At 35.7% G+C, this 21,407-nt stretch overlaps 1 protein-coding gene across 1 annotated transcript; it reads left to right on the top strand.

Moving 5' to 3' along the window:
* Positions 1–9,543: 9,543 nt before the first annotated feature.
* Positions 9,544–11,103, top strand: LOC136259446 (E3 ubiquitin-protein ligase TRIM71-like). Its single transcript, XM_066052930.1, has one exon. The coding sequence runs from the start codon at positions 9,544–9,546 to the stop codon at positions 11,101–11,103; it is 1,560 nt and encodes a 519-aa protein (XP_065909002.1).
* Positions 11,104–21,407: the final 10,304 nt, after the last annotated feature.

Raw genomic sequence — 21,407 nt, 5'->3', positions numbered from 1 at the left:
AACTCAGCTACAAACAAATAGCCCTGTAGAAAGATCAGCTAGAAGAAGTTACCTTGTAGGGAGTTCAGCTACGAACAGATCACCCTGTAGAGAGTTCAGCTACAAACAAATCACACTGTAGAGAGTTCAGTTACAAAGAAACCACAATGTAGAGAGTTCAGCTGCAAAAATATCAATCACTCTGTAGAGAGTTCAGCTGCAAATAAATCACCCTGTAGAGAATTCAGCTACAAACAAATCACCCTGTAGAAAGGTCAGCTAGAAGAAGTTACCTTGTAGAGAGTTCAGCTACAAAGAAACTACCATGTAGAGAGTTCAGCTGCAAACAAATCATCCTGTAGAGAGTTCAGCTATGAAAAGATCACCCTTTAGAGAGTTCAGCTAGAATAAGTCACCTTTTAGAGAGTTCAGCTACAAAGCTACCACCATGTAGAGAGTTCAGCTGCAAAAAAATCAATCACTCTGTAGAGAGTTCAGCTAGAAGAAGTCACCTTGTAGAGAGTTCAGCTGCAAATAAATCACCCTGTAGAGAATTCAGCTACAAACAAATCACCCTGTAGAAAGATCAGCTAGAAGAAGTTACCTTGCAGAGAGTTCAGCTACAAAGAAACCAGAGTTCAGCTGCAAAGAAATCACCTGTAGAGAGTTCAGCTAGAAGAAGTCACATTGTAGAGAGTTCAGTTACAATGAAACTCCCATGTAGAGAGTTCAGCTGCAAACAAATCACCCTGTAGAGAACTCAGCTACAAACAAATATGCCCTGTAAAAAGATCAGCTAGAAAACAAGTCACCTTGTAGAGAGTTCAGCTAGAAGAAGTCACATTGTAGAGAATTCAGCTACAAAGAAATCACCTGTAGAGAGATCAGCTAGAAAACAAGTCACCTTGTAGAGAGTTCAGCTAGAAGAAGTCACATTGTAGAGAATTCAGCTACAAAGAAACTACCATGTATAGAGAGTTCAGCTGCAAACAAATCACCCCGTAGAAAGTTCAGCTATGAACAGATCACCCTGCAGAGAGATCAGCTAGAAACAAGTCACCCTATAGAGAGTTCAGCTAGAAGAAATTACCTTGTAGAGAGTTCAGCTACAAAGAAACCACCATGTAGAGAGTTCAGCTGCAAACAAATCACCCAGTAGAAAGTTCAGCTATGAACAGATCACCCTGTTGAGAGTTCAGTTAGAAACAAGTCATCCTGTAGAGAGATCACCTAGAAGTATCACCTTGTAGAGAGTTCAGCTACAAACAAATCACCTGTAGAAAGTTCAGCTACAAACAAATCACCCTGTAGAGAGATCAGCTAGAAGAAGTCCCCTTGTAGAGAGTTCAGCTATAAAGAAACCACCATGTAGCGAATTCAGCTGCAAACGAACACCCTGTAGAGAACTCAGCTACAAACAAATCGCCCTGTAGAAAGATCAGCTAGAAGAAGTTACCTTGTAGGGATTTCAGCTACAAACAAATCACCCTGTAGAGAGTTCAGCTACAAAGAAATCATCAAGTAGAGAGTTCAGCTGCAAACAAATCATCCTGTAGAGAGTTCAGCTATGAAAAGATCACCCTGTAGAGAGTTCAGCTAGAAGAAGTCACTTATTAGAGAGTTTAGCTACAAAACAACCACCATGTAGAGAGTTCAGCTGCAAACACATCACCCTGTAGAGAATTCTGCTACAAACAAATCGCCCTGTAGAGAGACCAGCTAGAAACAAGTCACCCTGTAGACAGATCAGCTAGAAGAAGTTACCTTGTAGAGAGTTCATCAGCTGCAAACAAATCACCCTGTAGAGAATTCAACTACAAACAGATAACCCTGCAGAGGGTTCAGCTAGAGTCAAGTCACCCTGTAGAGAGAATCCTGTAAAGAGTTCATCTACATACAAGCAGATCACCCTGTAGAGAGTTCAGCTACATTTCAAGTCACCCAGTAGAGAAATCAGCTGCAAATTATCCTGTGGGGATTAATTGACATGTAATAAATATATTCTCTCTTTTTATATTATGAACTCTTGATATATGCATTATATATATAATTTATACATTTACTGATAAAATCAGAATGAGTTAAAGTATTTATAAAATCTGATTCATCTTTTTCTTTTTCCTGTGGTAAAGAAAAATATATAGGTTAAAAAGCCCCAAAGCTGGCCATAGGCCGGCTTTGGGGTATACAAATACAAAAAGAAGTGAAATCTAATCAAAAACAGCCAAGCTGTAAAAAAAGGAGTGCGGCCCTTGAAAAGGCTATGGTGAAAAAAGATGTGAAATCCAAGGTGGCGGCCAAGAAATGGCTGTGATGGTAGGTTAATGGTAAAAATTTTAATAACAACAATTCAGGTGAATTTTGTGCCAATTGACCAAGCGGCACCAAATTCACCTGAATTGTCGTTATTAAAATTTTTACCATTAACCTACCATCACAGCCATTTCTTGGCCGCCACCTTGGATTTCACATCTTTTTTCACCATAGCCTTTTCAAGGGCCGCACTCCTTTTTTTACAGCTTGGCTGTTTTTGATTAGATTAATTGTAACACCTAATATTTGTTAAATGGTCAGTTTATCAAACAATTTTGGGTAAAACTGAAACCCACAGAAGCTATTTTGTAAAATTTGTATGGTTGCTATGCAGTTAATTAAACTTTCGTTGCTATGGCAAAATGCCCAAGGCTGACACCTGTCCAGCAGATGGAATATTATTTTAGGTGTACAGGACAATCCAAAAGTGCATTAAAATAAACTATAGACCATTTTGCAAACTTCACCCTGCTGTCTGCCGGACTATAATGGCAAAATAATTATGTAAGATGCAACCGAACTGTATAACATAGTACAATTTATTTATCTATACAGTACTATCATACTGTTACAACGGGAGTGTAGAAATTTAATTTAATGGCTAAGATGTGTGGTAATTGGTTGATACAGTTTATACTTTGTGTGAAGCTCACTCAGCATGCAAAGCATGCCTTTTCTTGGGGCCTTGGGAAATACCCTAACAGAAGATTCGTAAACAATGCCTTCTGATATTGAATCTGATAACAATGCACATGACATCTCTATTAGAGTAGTTGATTGCTCCTTTAGACTAACTGACTGCTCTATGAGCATTTACTGACTGCTCTATTAGAGTATTTGAGTGCTTGTTAGAGTAACTGACATTTCAATGCCAAGAGTATGGTGTATCATAAAGGTACTGCACTGTAGTCATTTTAATTAGGGCATCCATTCTAATACACCATAAAGATTCTGTGCACCAAAAATGGCACTTTTATCCACCCTGGAACAATTATGGTAGTAAGCTACCTCACTATAGAGAGAACATCTGATTCAGTAACGACTGTAACTACTGCTATTAAATTGTAAGGCAACATGTTAGCTCTATCAGGGGTGTAACCAGAAATTTTAAATAGATGAGGCAGACTCCAGGGGCAGATGTAGGATTTTGCTAAGGGTAGTAGAAGTGACCATACAGTGTGCGAAGCACACTCTGTGAAATGCAAAGCATTTTGCCTTCTAGGGGGGTCTGGGGGCATGCCCCCCCAGGGAAATTTTTAAAAATTAGGTGTTTCAAGGGAGGCAATTTTAGTCATACTATGGTAATTATTGCAAAGAATGTGCACTGGAAAATTAATACAATGAAAATTAATACAATTATTATGTACAATATAGCTGAACGTACAATAGCTTATGTACCTTCTGTAATCCCCTTGGAGTTTTGAACTGTCAAAGAAGCACTTCGTTCAAGCTCAGGTGTTGACTCAGGCTGAGAAGAATGAGCAGCAGACCCTACAAGCATAAACTAGCTATTCTCTAGATTAGTTAGTTATTACTAGCCTATTAGCTATATGCAAACTAGCATTGCCGGTGTGCTTATAATGGAATACTTTGGAATTGATTATAATAAAGTTAATACCTAGAATTAACTAAACTCACCCCATAAATGTAGAATAGTCTTTTGGTGCTTCTTTTTTGGTTGTTATGAGCATAGGCATAGCAAGATATTTTTAGATAGTGGGGCTCTAGTTTAGTGTTGAAGAGCAAAAAAAAAGTCAAAACCTACTAAGAATGGCTGCCCTCTGCTAAATAATAATTTGTATTACTGATAAAGCACATAAAAATCCTTATTCACAACTTCATAGTTTGCTACACTGCTTCTCTGAATACTGTGACTGCTTTATTAGAGTAACTGACTGCTCTATTAGAGTATCGCGATCGTTTTTGAATTTACAATCATAAAATCACAAGAGCGCTCCAGCTCCCCTTGCCCCCAGGGTTGCTACGCCTATGATTGTGACTCAATGTGGTCGTCACTCTGATCGTCCATTTTTAGCAACAAATAAAAGAACCGCCTAACCATTCAAAAATTCTAATAAGTGCCAACTGTTGTTTGTAACGAAGCAGTAGCGAGGGTAATCTGCTATGGATGGATTCGTACTAATTTCCATGGTAAGTTGCACTAAATAACATATAAATTGTTGTAACATTAAGTTTCAAGTATCAAAAAGTCCACTACTAGCTTCTCACTTCAATTACTAATATTTGGTGAGGCAGCTGCCTCACCTGCCTACATGGTAGGTACGCCCCTGTCTATGCATGTACAGGGATGTATGTGTATTGTACACTATTGATTGCAAACATCAATCTTTTATCCATTGGTCTGCAGTCATGACAAACAATATTAACATGTTGCTAAGACGAATATTTAAGCTCAGTAGCTAAGAGAAATGTTAATTTTTAATCGAGTGTAAATTTAATGATTTAAAGTCAGTGGTATACAGCTATGGTTGATGTCACTTGCCTCACTATATGACGTATTGTATAGTTCACCAAGACATTAACTTCCAAACGTTATTTTTGATCATAACTTTAGATTAACTATACATATCTTTATTCTGTTCTTTATATGATTATATTCACAAATTTTCGTTACTATTTTCCATGGTAGCTAACCACCACAATTATAGCTACCGTGATATGAATAATAATCTGATTTACTTATTTTGAAACTAGTCCTAGATACTTTTGAGTTTTGCCTCAGTAACAATCCGGCCTACTTTATTCCACAGACTGGACTCGTGGACTGAGCTGGAAACAGCTTTTAAACAATAATCCAGGAATTATCTATCTCTTGCAACACTGGAGACACCACTATCAAGCTACAACTGCTGCTGCTGGCTCTTCCTTACAAGTCATGACACTAGCGCATGCACTAATTAATTAGAATACACTTACAATACATGCCGTACTAACAGTGATACAGCGTGATAAAGGCTATTCTTGTAGCGTAAATGTTTTCCTTTGTTGCTTTAGCACTAGTGTTACAGCTGTAAAGATGAGCCAGTAATTATTCTTAGCAGGTAGCTAGGTGGCACCACCAGGCAAGGTGATGGTGCTATGCAAATAATCTGGCTCATCACTACAACTCTAATGCTAGTGTTAAGTACTGAAGCAACAGAGGAAAACATGTACGCTACAACAATAGCCTCTGTCACGCTTTATCACTGCGAGTACACGTGTATCGTAAGTGTATTAGTGCATGCGCTAGTCAACGGTCATCCGACTTGTAAGGAAGAGCAGTACCAGCAGTTGTAGCTCGATGGTGGTGTCTCCAGTGTTGCAAGAGATGGGTAATGCCTGGATTATTGTTTAAAAGCTGTTTCCAGCTCAGTCCACGAGTCCAGTCCAGTCCTCGAGTCCAGTCCAGTCCGTGGAATAAAGTAGGCCAACAATTGTAGTTGATGAATGCTCTCATTGGACCTAACTAATGTGGTGACATATTTCGAAAATGTTTTAATGGGTTTCATATTTTCATGGTGTTTTCAAAAACCATCATTTCTTATACATACAGTATTAAAGAATTCATTATTTTTTTGAAGAAAATGACTAGAATATAATTTGTGGTGAGAGTTTTTTGATATTTTGTTTAGTTTTTGTTATGATGCTGTAAAGTCAGTTTATGGCTTTGAAAATGAAATTTATCATAATCACTGTTGTTAAACATGCATGTCACAACACCACGCACAACTAAAACACTATTAAGTAGCACATTATAGTACACTAATGAGCATGGCGGCATAATATAAAAGTGTAATAATCCTTGTAGAACATGTCTAGCTACATTTACAAAATGTGTGTGGGTGGGCGGTTTATATTTTTTGGAAGTTTATACCTTGGAGCACTATACATGTTTGATCAGCACTACTCAATGTGTCAATAGCGAACCACCAGATGTTGAATATTAAATCTCACACTACATATTCTTGTCTTTACTAACAATACACACATAGCTGTGTAGCTAGTATATAGCACACCAAAGTTATATGAGTTAATGGGTAAGGTCTAGCATTATGATGGTGTAGCTATATAAACCAAGTACCATAACATGTAAATATTTCCACATGGGTAGCTGTACACATGACCTTTGTGAAGATACTCCTTGGCTACCTATATAGCTACATGTAATTTCAACTGTGTATATACCGTATGTGTAATTGTAAGAATAGGTTTTTATAGCTTATGTGACAGTGACTATGTGTATAACTTATACTTTACAGTGCAGTGGCGCAATGGGGAATGTTACCCCCCCCCCCCCCCCCCCCCACACACACACACACACACGCGCACAAAATCATGCAGAAGATCGAGATGCTCTAAAAGTACAGTCAGTCAAACACTCTAATAGAACAGTCACTGAATGTAACACTTTAAAAAATCCTCTACAGTTACCAGTATCAAAACTTGTATCTGCAGTACTAACACATAGCTATATATCCTGCCAGGAGTTTTGCAAATAAATGCACTTGGTCCTCAGCATGTCATTCTGTAGCTATGACAATAATCTTTAATCACAGAACTGAATTCAATACATGATTGTCACTATTCCTTACATGCAGCTCTTGGTCAATGCAAACCACTTGGAAAGCAATGCATACATTACTACTCTACATCAAAACTGTTAGTACCTCAAGACCCCCTGCTTTATATAGCTACTATCTTGGTCATGGTACAAACCCTTGCCAAACTGTGGATCCACCCCTGCAATACATACTTGTGTATGTGTTTGGTGTAATTTTCAAAGATTAGTTCCCTAAGGAATGTATTTATTAGACACAGAGTCAATAAGGCTGTCAGTCCAGTAAGCAATGGACTGCTATATACATAGTTGATTATCATAGTACGTACATGGTAGCACACTACAGTATGCACCTTTACTGAGTTGGCGGAAACATACCGTATGCAAGAAAAGTTTGATGTAAGAAAATTTGACATATTCACACTTCAGCAGATTTGACAAATAAAATGTTGACGAAAATAAAGAAATTGTGGACAAAACCTGTACTTTTAAAGGTTCTTATAAAACATTTGACGAATTTAAATTTGACTATTTTGTCAGATTAGTCAAATTTTTCTGACATCAAAATCTCCTTGCATACGGTAACTGATTGTCCTACACTGACGTGTACAAGGAGCAGCAAAGGTGAATTTTGCTGATAGCAACACAGTTCAAGCTATTGAACAAAAATATGACAGTGTTGAAAAACAATAGCCATGCAGTCAGCAAAAATGTATGTGTTAACAGTGAGAGCAACAGCAATAATTACAGCCACTTGAAATTTTAAGCCTAGTCCAACTTGAAACTAGTTCAACTTTTTGGCACTAGCTACTGTCAGCATTTGAATCATCAAGTCACAAAGTGATAGAGATATATCCAACAGTACATTTATCACAAGCTACCTTGTTGTGTGCTATAGGCTTGAGAATACAATGAGAAATGAAAGTCATTATTACAACTACTTATTTTCTATAAACTATCTACATTAGCATCACTTTTCATTGCATATAAAGCAGGAATATACATTTTGACAATAACATGGCTGATTTAAGATTATGTGGCTATAGCTAGTAGCAAGAGTTAATAATAATTAACTCTTGCTAGTAGTCTTCAAATAAATGTTGAGATAACAATGTTGATATATTTGGATTTCAAATTATATAAAGGAACATGTTTGGTTGTATGAACACTTTACTAACACAGTACAAACACAAGTAGTCAACTTATGATTTTATAGGTCTTGACTATATACTCCAAAATTTACATGGAGTTTGATGAGCATAACTACTCAGAACAGTATTATTAACCACCCACTATCAATGACCCAAAATTCACTGAACTGACAAGAGCTTGAGAATTAATACACTGACCCTCTACCATCCATCAGCGTATTAGAGTATTACACTGGCAGCATCTGTACAATGACTAAATTAGATCCCAAAGATTGCTCTTAATTACAGCAAGAATACATAATAAAAATAAGGAGGGAGAGTGTCTAACTTCGAACACAGCCTGTACAAAATCACTGGGTATTATCGAATAGACAATGATCTTTGAACAAATTAACACTTTTACTGATGATAGATCTGTTGATAGGTGTTGAATAAGGTAAAGCTTTTGTTCTACTAATGTGTGGATGCTCTATACTATGCAGTGATTTTGGCTGAACATGTCTTAGTTAGACACTCTCCCTCCCCATTTTTGTTATGTACCTTTGATTACAGTACCTCATCTACAATACAAAACTCCTCACAAGACCACTTCTATAAAGACTTCATTGTAATAATAGCTGCATGAGGTTACAAACAAGCATTTTCAATACTTTATTAATAAGACACCTATTGCTATAGGTTGGCTAAAAAAATCTAGTCACTTGAAGTGGTCTTATAAGACTGGTTATATAGTGTACTATATACTTCACTTGTATGGACAACATTTTATTACACAGTAACCATTTTATGGTAATGATGATACCATGATAAATAGCCGGATGACTTGAGTGTAGTGTGGACTAAAATATGACAGTATCTTACCACAGGACCATAAAGTAGACAGTCATTATAATTCTATAAAAGGTCATGAAGTAGTTGGAAACCTGGAAACCAGAAACAGTTAAATCTAGTATTAGAGGAAAACTGCTTAGTGGCAACCTCCTGAAGACCACCTATACACAAGACAACATTGTAATTTGGTTCAAAAGATAGCTAAGACATATTAATAACCACATTAATAAGACCAGCTTGCTACAAACACTGCTTCAGTTATTACAAAGATAATTAACATGTAGTTAGTAATGACTTTGTCTAGTTCCAGACACATACTCTTGTTAATAAGACCACCCTATTATAGTGACCACATTCATAGGATAGCAAAGAGGCTTGAAATATCATACACTCTAGAATGCATTCTTTCAGAACAGTCAGCACTTCTAAACCTATGTATAAATATGACAACAAAGTTGCCAGATGTGCAGTGGCAGAAGGATATCATTTATGACTGAAAAGAGTTGAGCTGAGATGGAGAGAGATTACCTAGTCTAGTTCATGCATGAAGAGGAGAAAGAGTTGGAGTAGAAGAAAGAGTAGGTACAATAGTAGCTGTTAGACAGTTATGATGAAATCAAATACAGTAGTATGATAACACTGTGATAATTTCTAGTGTTCACTTGTATACTATTATAGCTGGTGGAGTATCTAAGTACTACACATTTGATGATGGCTGCTAAACAAGTGAAGAAGATTGTAAATAGTCTCAGTTGCCCAATATGTAACAAATTATTTAAGAAGCCGAAGTTTTTACCTTGTCACCATTCCTACTGTGAACAGCGTCTGGAGAAGATGAAGGAAGAGTCCAGGATCACATGTCTCCAGTGTAGAAAGGAAGTGATAGTTCCTGCAAGAGGAGTGAAGGAGTTTGATAATGCTTTTATTATTAATCATATGGTGGATCAGTTAGTCCTAAAGTGTACAGTTGAAGATGAACCAGAAGTTGAATGTGATGAATGTTTCAGGGATAAACCAATAAAAGCTTTCTGTACTGACTGTAGCTCATTCCTATGTCATTGCTGTATTGACTACCACACATACAGTAAACAATTTCAGGATCATCATTTAGTAAACTTGATGGAATCACAGTCCAACAAATCATTAGCAATATCATACTCAACTGCAGCACCAGATCCTCAACAGTGTCAAACTATAGATGTTCCCAAGAGCACCATTATTGGTAAAAAGGTGGAGTTCACCATCATCACAAGGGACAATAATGGTGATCATTGCTTCAGAAAAGGTACAGATCAAGTGAGTGTCCAGTTAGAAGTAGTCAATAACACAACACTAGTCTCTGATAATAATGATGGTGTTTATGTGGCTTGTTTTGTACCACACCAAGTTGGAGAAGTGAAGGTGTCAGTGTGTGTCAATGGAGAACAGATCAACGGAAGCCCTTATAGTGTTGTGGTTAGTCGTGATTACACCTCACTAAGCAAGCCCATTAAAATAGTGAACAATGATGGTAGGATGAGTAGACCATGGGGTATTGGATTTAGTAGGAATGGTAAATGGGCAGTAGCTGTCCCCTACAATCACTGTGTATACCTATATGATGGTGAGGATCAATTGGTGAGGAAGATTGGTAGCAGAGGATACAATAGTGGTCAGTTTGATTGTCCTAGAGGAGTTACATTTGATGATGAAGGTCACCTGTACATTACTGATAACCACAGGGTACAGAAGTTTACTATTGATGGTGACTATTTGCTGCATTTTGGTAAGAATGGATCTGACGATGGTGAAATTATATTGCCTGATGGTCTCACAGTACACAATGGTAAAGTGTATGTTACTAACAGGGGTCACAGGTGCATCTCAGTGTTTCTTACTGATGGTACATTCCACAAGACTATTGGGAGAGGACAGTTGGGTCATCCATATGATGTAGCAGTTACTAGTAATGATGAGTTACTTGTGGTTGGTGATAATAACTGCATATACAGGTTTACACTGGATGGTGATTACATTGCCCAGTTCAGTAACCATGGAGATGAGTTGTGTTGTCCATGGAGTATCACTATTGACCCAAATGACTTCATCTTAGTGACTGGCAATAATCAAGTGGTGATATTTGACCCATTTGGAAATCTTGTGCACAAGTTTGGATCTACAGGATCTGGTGATGGTGAATTCTCATGGCCATATGGAATAGCTGTTAACGAGAATGGTGACATTTATGTTAGTGACCATCACAACAAGAGGATTCAGATCTTCTCCAACTAATAACTGTTTACATTGTCCACATGATCAAGTTTGTGCAGTGATTTTGTTGGTGTACAATCTACAACATTTTGTGCGAATTATTATTATTTTGATGATCACTATACCAGTGTATAGTTATGGTATTTAGCTAGAAACTCACATAGCATAATTCACGTACTGCCTGTATTTATTCCACCTATGTTTTCATGTTGGAACTACTATATAATCCAAAACTTTTATTTAGGCTTAAACAAATATAGATCACAGGCTGTAATACTTGTGGTATTGTAGACTTTGAACTATATATTCTTCTTGAGGTCTGCACAATACAACAAATAATAATATAGAGACAATGATCTTTAAGTACGCACGTAGACTAATGTTTATATTATATATTTTAGTTTCTTGTACTTGATACTAACTTATTTTAGTAACTTTTAATTTCTTTTGTAGCTCTAGAACATTCTCTACTGTGACTATATAAATGTGTTGTGTTTGTTATATGTACTTTCAGAGTGTGAATTAGAGTGGATTATAAGCTTATTGATGTGAACTTAGCTTTAGTAAATTAGCTACTACTAAGAAATCACAATACTGAAAACCATTGGAGTCATTAACAGATTTGTAGTCCATTTTACCTTGATATTGGAAGTGTTTTGATTTATTCATTTCAATATTAATACTGACTAAAGACAGAGGTAGTATTGGAATACCATTTTGTTGTGTCAAACAGTAATACTAATTATTGATAAAGGAATCACAATTAATCACTAATCAGCTTTGACAAATTGAAATTTGATAAAAAGTAAGAAATCACAGATAAGAACACTGACTTTTGAGGTGCTTACTGATGTTTGACAAATTGAAATTTGATGAAAGCAACCAATTCATGAAATTTTAAAATCCAGACAATAAGTCCTTTGTGTGTTATAAGATGAATTACTGAGTCTTTTAACAAATGAAATTATGAAAATGCTAATTTGTGGCTGAATTTGGCAAAACAAGGCTTCCACATACATCCACTTTTATGACTTCAAATCACCATAACTCAAGGTAGGTGCATGTAATTGGTTTCAAAATTTTGACCTGTAACTGTACCATGCTATTGAAGATGTGTATAAAACTTTTAGGTCAACAGCTTATTGAATAATCAAGTTACTGTTGGTTGAAGTTATAAAATTGGATGTGTGTGGAAGCCTAGTTTTGTCAAATTCGGTCACATTTTGTGAAATGCAATTACAACTTATAGTTTCTCAAAACGTGTACTCTGTAATAATTAGTAATCTATTATACTAATCATAACCAGTTAATCCTATAATAACTATTGTACATCTTTGTGTGCTACCATATAGTGGCTTTCAGGAAATTCTCAGGAGTTTTGTAACTAATGAATTAAATGGTAGTGAAACATACTTCTGTTCTTTCAAGACACTATAACAATTGCATACAGAATAATTATTAACAGGTTAAGTTAATTGTGGCAAAGCAAAGGCACAGTCATGTACACTAAATACTCAGCACTAATGGTGAATATCACTGCTCTAATGTACTAAAATAAAGAACTATGGAAATGGTTACAATTTCAATCTAAAGTTGATTGATCGATGATTGATTGTTTGTTTATTACCTCTAAACAGTCGGACAAAGCCGCTCTTCCCTGCCAGAGGGGCACACATACATACAACAACATAAAGTTCAACAAACATACATAGAGATACTACAAATACAATAAACACAGCAAAAAACAGTTAACTATAACACAAAGAATTATTACAAACCAAACTAAAATTTACTAAATCGGTCATTTTCCAAAAGATGCTGTAACTTTAGCTTCTTAAAGCCATAATAACTATTTGGCTTAAAGATAAAAGATGGTCCACCAGTATAGGTCTCTTTTGAACAAAACATTTCTGAGTAAATGAAAGTCTAAATCGACATGGGGCAGCAAAATAAGGGGTGGTTCTGGTGTCATAGTGTGATATGTCTGCCAAATTGATTGGTGGACTCAATAATATAGTATTTTCTGTGTCACTATGATAATGGCGGTACAACATAAGCAAACAATGGTGTTGGATCAGTGATTGAACAGAAAGCCACCCAAACTTTTTCCACAGAGGACTAACATTCCTCAGTCCATAAACTACCCTAACAGCACGATTAAACATCCTCTCCAATCTGAACTGTAGGTCATGACTCAAAGATAGCCCCCAAACAGACACCACATAGTGCAGTGTAGGTGAGATAGTACAAGAGAATTTACAAGAAGTTTCAAAATAGCCACAGGTAGATTCCTCTGGTGGCAGCCAATTAAGTATAAAGAATATGCCATTTTCTTGCATAGAGTTGAAATATAAGAAGTCTACCGAAAGTCATTGTCAATTACAACACCCAAGTGCTTCTGAGTAACAACCTTTGTTAGAGGCGAGCCATCCAACAAAACTGGTGGAGCCTCAATAGATCTTCAAGACCGAGAAATAACCACATCACATTTGATTTCTTAATGTTAAAACTCATTCAACTGTTCCTGACCCATGAATGTAGCAAACATAAATCCTCACAGAGCATTTGAGAAACAGAAGAGTGGTCATCTCCACAACAAGTATCATCAGGCAACTGAACTAAAACTCCATTCTTTACTTGTAGGAGCATTATCATTTACATAGATCAAAAATAAAAGGGGTCCCAATGCACTGCCTTCGGGAATGCTACCCAACACAGTTTCCCAATCAGGGTATGAGTCACCAAACTTGACTCTTTGCTGTCGATCAGCAAGATAATGACGAAACCACAACAACTCTGTACCAAGTTTATGAAAGCAATCCAAAAGGATACTATGATCTAAAGAGTCAAATGCCTTCCTAAGATCCAAAAATGCCGCACAAACTGTATATCCCTTATCAAGAGCAATGTCTGTAACAAAGAGAAGAATTTGATCTGCTGAACATCCACAGTGTAAGCTCCTGATGAAGTATATTAGTACCAATCATAACATCTGTTAATCAAATACAATGTTTTCTATTACACTAAGGCAGCTACAAAGATCATATCATGTTAAGTTATTAGTAGCTATTTCACTGATAATCACAATTGTCCCAGTACATGTTAAATTTTATCTATTACGTTGTGCTACAGTACTCCAAAATTCTACTAATAGTTTTGAGTATTTATACCTCACTTCCCATGTTTTGTTAAATTAGATGTAGCGCTTTTGTAAAGGTGTATACTCTAACAAATGAGTCATGTTATATACATGACTGTTCTATTAGACTAACTTTTATTTCTATTACAAGCGTAGCAAATATTTATTGTATAGCATGATTACTCTGCATTTTAGCTACATGTTTCTGATATTCCCTGTATTCCCCACAGACTGTGAGCCCCTTAGTGGGATAGCACTCACTGAATATTATGTTAGCATTATAATTAATGTTTCAGGCACTTAGCTAATATCGTACTAAAAATAATATAAACAAAACATTGTTCAATTATTTACATTATTATTACTTCTTCTACTTCTTCTTCTAGCTATCATCGTGTAGTAACAGAAGGCATATGGAGGCTAGAGTCACTCCATTTTAATCTCAGACCTCTTACTTTGAAAGATCATGGTACCGTAATAGAACATGCAGTCATTTACAAAACATTGATTTTAATGTTAGATGCATCCCAAATAAATTGTTGCCAACTGAAGGCTACCTTTTTGTCACAAAGTTTCTTGTGGGGGGCATACCCTTGACACCTAGACACATAAAGCATTATGTTGAGCGTTCTTCACACACTATGTACGTAAATAATATAGTTTCTCTACATATATACCATCTCCATAATTTACTTCTATGCTCTTGGCTACAATCATTAATTTTCATCACTATAGTTCTCTACATGTATTTCACTATACAATGACTATAATTGTGACCCGGTCTGCGAAAGAGGTCTTAAAGCCTTTCCAAATTGTCAAGTTTGACTAGTCATACCTCCTCATGTTTTCAATCTATCACCTTCATATTACACCAAGCCATAGTGCTATGTTGGGGGTATACAGGGAACGAATTTCAGGGTGATACCCCATTCACAAGTCAAGTTACATTTGATTTGATTTGATTTATAATTTAAACTCAAAACCAGTCGGCCCCAGCCGTTCTTCCCCGGTTGAGTACACACAACAACAAAAAAAACACTACATACACTTGGTATATAGTACATGACACATGATACAACCACAAGAATACAACACAAAACATACAGAAAATAATTACAAAATCAATTAAGTAATTGACAATAAACATAAAAACAGTTCATCAGAAAAATCTCTTGCCATCACCATTTCCTCAGGTAAAGCATTCCACCACATAGTTGACTTATATCTAAAATGTTTTTGTGCAAAAGACAATCGACATTGCATCGGCTGAGCAAAAATTGCAGAAGTTCTAGTATGGTAGGAGTGTTATTGTTATTGTTATTAGCGCTTTACAGTGACCAGCACTGAAGGTCTGACAGCAACATGTGCTGCAGCCTTAATAGGATTACCTAACCTAATTGCAAGGACTTAGACTTAGTGACTTATAGCTGAAAAGGTGTAACAGAAAAGGGGCCAAAGTAAGGAAAACATTCCCTCCAACTCCAGAATTTGAACTGCAGGTCACCCAATGTCTAGTCGGGGCCACACTCAGTCTCCTCCAGGAAGGATGGATTTTCTTCCTTAAACCTAAAGTACTTATGGTTATTAGAGTGTGTACTACCAAACACAATTGGTGGATCTAATGGTAAATGTTGGTACTTGAACATTCTATGCAGAGCACAAAGAGAGCGATACTGGACTAATAGTTTAATAGGTAACCAGTTCACTGAGTGGTAATGATGACTAACATGGTCATACTTGTGAAGACATCTACACAAATGGACAGCATGGTTCTGCATACGTTTGATGCGTTCAAATGAACAATGTGGCAATGAAGGCAATGTCTTATAGCCTTTTCAATTACAAGTTGCCAAGTACATGTAATTGAAAAGGCTATAAGACCTCTTTTTGCAGACCGGGTCTCATAATATTATATAGAATAATCTATTATGATTATAATGGTTTAAAGCGTTTTGAACACTCTTACAGATTTATTAGCAACTTTAAACTAGTGTAAAAATGTTTTCATTTGGTAAATAGAGATTGCTGAAATACTGTACCAGGAATCAAGCAAGTCAGCATGGTAAACTGCTCCATGGGACATGTCAAATCCTAAAAGCTGAAATAGCTTCAGACAGATCTCTATTTGGACTTAATAGATATGGTACATACCATTGATAGTGATATATTATTATTGGATAATCAGGAAAGCTTGACGAGTATATATGCTGAAATTGATGCTACACAATTAATCCCATGCATGTAAGAATAATTACATGTAGCTAGTTGTTGTGTATATACACTTTATGGTATGGAGTAGCTATACACTGAGAAATATTCCTATTTATCTGCTCCTGATTTATAGAAACTATGTTTTCCCTTAGTCTCTACCATACGTATATAATGAGTTCATATAGAGATCTGTGCATGTCACTTTCAAGTGTTAGGCTTTAAAGAATTTTACATGCTCCATTGTAGTCCTAGAACAGTTATATATACATGCTGATTTGTTTAACTTGATTTTTGATTTTTTCAACAATTTCTATTTTCCTGGTTCCTTTTGACTAGTGGACCAATACCCATTCAAATTAATTTCCAAGACTTCATTTGTGGTTTGGGGAGCTTTCTAAGGTGGTGTTTAGGTGAGTGTTCTATTAGAATTTTGGCAAAATATATAGACAAAATTCTTATTATGAACAACTACTGTGGTTCATAATTACCTAGCTAATGCAATGTGTAACTAGCTAGACCTTGGCATCACAAAAAGTTTGGCTATCCTGCCCTGCCAGCCAATCACAATGCTTAAATGATGATGAGAAACGTCTTATTATATTGTAATACACAACATAAATACAGGGATCTAGACTCAGGGGTACCATGCACTGATGATACCTACAGGGTAGATCATCATTACAGGAGCCCTGGAAAGACTTACACTACGTATTAAATTATAATACAGAAATAATAATTATTATAGTATGCAGAAAAGTTCAATTTAGGCAAAACCGATAGATTCCAGTTTGGGGTTGAAATCCTGTATGAACTGGAGAAGTGTTATGTAGCTATGTGCATTGATGTCTCACCTTTGAACCTTGCTGAAAACAGTGGTATCATCCCATATCATTCCATATAATGTCCACCCATGTGTTTGAATATTTGATGGTGGGTTTCTATTTTGTTTAAATGTTTTAGTATGTATTATTGTGTAGGGCAGAGAAAAAGTAGGGGTGGGAAATACCAGAAATTTTTGCTTCAATGTAAAAATATGATGATATAGATGAGTTTCAATACTGAGTAGCTACTTGTGATTATTGGCAATCAATTAGCTTCACAGTACTGAAAAGTTCTGTTACAACTGGTGTGTTTAAACAAAATTTCATTATAATAATAAATGATGTGTCCTAGAGGCCTCACAGTACACAATGGTAAAGTGTATGTTGCTGATCATGATCGCATCTCAGTGCTTCTTACTGATGGTACATTCCACCAGACTGTTGGGAGAGGACAATTGGGTCATCCTTATGATGTAGCAGTTACTAGTAATGATGAGTTACTTGTGGTTGACTGGTGTCATAACTGCATATACAGGTTTACTCTGGGTGGTGATTACATTGACAAGTTCAGTAACCATGATGATGAGTTATGTTGTTCATGTGGCATCACTATTGACCCAAATGACTTCATCTTAGTGACTGATAATTACAATCATCAAGTTGTGATATTTGACCCATTTGGAAATCTTGTATACAAGTTTGGATCTACAGGATCTGGTGATGGTGAATTTTCTTATCCTTGTGGAATAGCTGTCAACAAGAATGGTGATATTTATGTTAGTGACAATGACAACTAGAGGATTCAGATATTCTCCAACTACTAACTGTTAACATTGTCCACATGATCTAATTTGTGTAGTAATTTTGTTGATTAAAACAAGTGTACAATTTCAAAATTGTGTGGGTTTTTTTGTTGTTTTTTTGGGAAGACTGCATCAGTAGAAAACTACTGCTTTTCAGCAGTGCCCGTACATAACATACAATATAATTACATACACATCAACATACATGCAAGTAAAAATTAGCTAAAATGAGATTTATATAAGTGTTTAAGTTGTCCAAGAGTAGCTGCGGTGTAAATTGAGGCATTCAGTGAGTTCCAAATCTGCTTACCTTTATAGTAAAAACTATTCTTTCCATATTTAGTCCTGACTCTTGGTACAAAAAGGCAATGACTGTTTCTTCCAACATGGGAGGTAACGGTTGTAGTGTACTTGAATGTTTCTCTTAATGTAATAATAATTATTTTGAAGATCAAAATTGATATAAAATTATATTAACAATATAAATTACTATGCCAGTGGACACAGCTATGGTATTTAGCTAAAAACTCACATAGCATAATTCACATACTGCCTGTATCAAGAGTTCATAATACAGTAGTAGTAAGGGAGAGTATCTAACTGGAATGCATTTATCTAATGCACTGCCACTAGTACAGTATCAAAACTTCACTCTGTTGCTTCACCACATTCAATGCCTATCAACAGTTCTCTTTTACCAGTGGAGTTGTATTAAACATGGTGATTGGTGATTGGTGATTGGTGTTTTACACACCAATCAATACTTCTCCATATTAGGAGAGGTATTAATTTCATTAAAAGGTGAACTTGTGGCAGTGCTTTTGTACAGGGTACATTGAGTGTTTGATAATCTCCCTCTCTTAATATTATGAACTCTTGCCTGTATTTATTCCACCTATGTTTTCATGTTGGAACTATATACTAGTCCAAAAATTTTACTTAGGCTTGAATGAATATAGATCACAGGCCGTAATACTGAAAACCATTGAGGTCATTTACCTCGTCATTTACAGATTTGTAGTCCGTTTTGCCTTGATATTGGAATTTTTTGAATTATTTAATTGTTTCAATCCTGCTGAGTTAGTATAGGTATATATACTGTAATACTATTTTGTTGTGTCATACAGTAATACTAAACTACAGTACAACAGGAAATACTGATGAAAGGACTCAAAAGACTTCACAATTAATCAGCTTTGACGAATTAAAATTTGATGAAAAGTAAGAAATCACAGATCTAAACACTGACTATTGAGGACTTTCTCAACACTCTGTGATAATTGATAATCTATTACGTATACTAAATCATAACCAGTTAATCCTATACAATAACTATAATCGTGCATCCTTGGTGTGCTACCACATAGTGGCTTTCAAGGGGCATTGTAACCAATGAAAATCGTAGATTTTTCACTGGCCTCCCTTAATTTGCTGTCCTTGACATTGCATAGTAGGTAACTTTAATGTGAAGGCAGAAATACAATATGTAGTACTGTACTTTAGGGAGCATAGAGGTTTGGGTCTTTCTGGCCAAAAAAAGGGCGGCCATGGCAGTGATGTTTAGGCAATGATGACAGTGAACACGAAAAAACCATCCTGGCACCTTGCCAGTGATGTTTAGGCATAACCAGGCCCAAAAATACATTTTAGGATTACCTAAATGCTTTAACCTATTAAGTTGTTAAAGAAAGATTCCTTCATAAATGAGATCTGGCCTGGGCATGGATTACATCAAGCAGAGTCAAACTAAAATGTCACAATCTAGTGCCATGTGGTTTGCTAAAAATCATGCATATAGTGTGGTTTCTTCTATAATCCTAATAGATGACCACCTGTTTAAGGAAATGATAATTTGTGACCATATTTTGGAAAACCATACATTTGGGCACATGAAAAATTTGTGGAATGCTCAATTGAAAATTTCAGCAATTTTTTTAAACTTAACTTTTTTGCAAATTCTGATAAAGCAACTGTTAAGCCTTTTTGCTGTGAAATTTCACACCCATAGCTTCTTTATTCTAGGAGATATACTCAATTATATCAGACCATGTAGTAGTTTCACAATGCATGGGACAGCAATTAACTTACAAATTGGGTGATTTGTTCATTCCCAAAACCAAACATTTTCTTGTCTTAAGACAAGAATACAAGTGATTTAATTGAGGAAAAGCACATAGAACACATGGTTAAACTCTCAAAGATCTCTTTTCATCCATTTTAGATTGTAAAAATGGAGATTTTTTGTCAACAAAGTGGTTTGTCATCAATTTATCACATCTAATCACTATGCAGTACTATACACTGATAATGGAAAGTTAGTTTGTTATGTATTAGATAATTAACCATATCTTTGGAATGCTTCATTGCATCATCACAAAATTTTCGCATAACTACTCAGTGCTTCATTTTAGCTATAAAAAAGAAAGTTGGCCAATGTTCCCAAATGTATGGCTTTCCAAAATAGGGTCACATTTTAAGAATCAGTTTTGACAGAATTTTAGTAGTCTACAAAGGTTTAGTATAATGTCCTATTTTCTTTTTTATAGCTACAATGAAGCACTGCCGGAGTGGTTATCTACCTTGTGTGAAAATTTTGTGTTGATACATTAAAGCATTCCAAAGATATGGCTAATTTACTATCTAATACATAACAAACTAACTTTTCATTGAAGTGTATAGTGATCAGGTGTGACAAATTGATGACAAATCACTTTGTTGACAAAGATCTCCTTTCTCACAATCTAAAATGGATGAAAAGATATCTTTGAGAGTTTAATCATGTGTTCTATGTGCTTTTCCTCAATTAAATCACTTGTATTATTGTCTTAAGACAAGAAAATGTTTGGTTTTGGGAATGAACAAATCACCCAATTTGTAAGTTAATTGCTGTCCCACGCATTGTGAAACTACTACATAGCCTGATATAATTGAGTATATCTCCTAGAATAAAAAAGCTATGGGTGTGAAATTTCACAGCAAGAAGGCTTAATAGTTGCTTTATCAGAATATGCAAAAAAGTTAATTTTATAAAAATCACTGACATTTTCAATTGAGCATTCCCACTAATCTTGTATGTGCCCAAATGTATGGTTTTCCAAAATAGGGTCACATTTAGTACAAATGCATGTATTTTACATAGGGCAAGAAATGATGGCTGTTAACAAGATTTTTCAACCTACTGGTTTTTCAACCTATGTACTTATTCTCCACTGGAAATCTTTAATATTTAATGTTCGTAAGATGTTGACTGATCATGAGTTTCTATCATTTGCCTGTCTGTAGGTTTGCATCGATTACGCCGGCGTAATTTTTGGCATAATAGGGGATGTAAAGCATAAAGCATAATGCTGG

This window comes from Dysidea avara, chromosome 6 (genome assembly GCF_963678975.1).
Source record: "Dysidea avara chromosome 6, odDysAvar1.4, whole genome shotgun sequence".
NCBI lineage: Eukaryota > Metazoa > Porifera > Demospongiae > Dictyoceratida > Dysideidae > Dysidea > Dysidea avara.
This window is presented reverse-complemented; position numbering and strand designations above follow the sequence as displayed.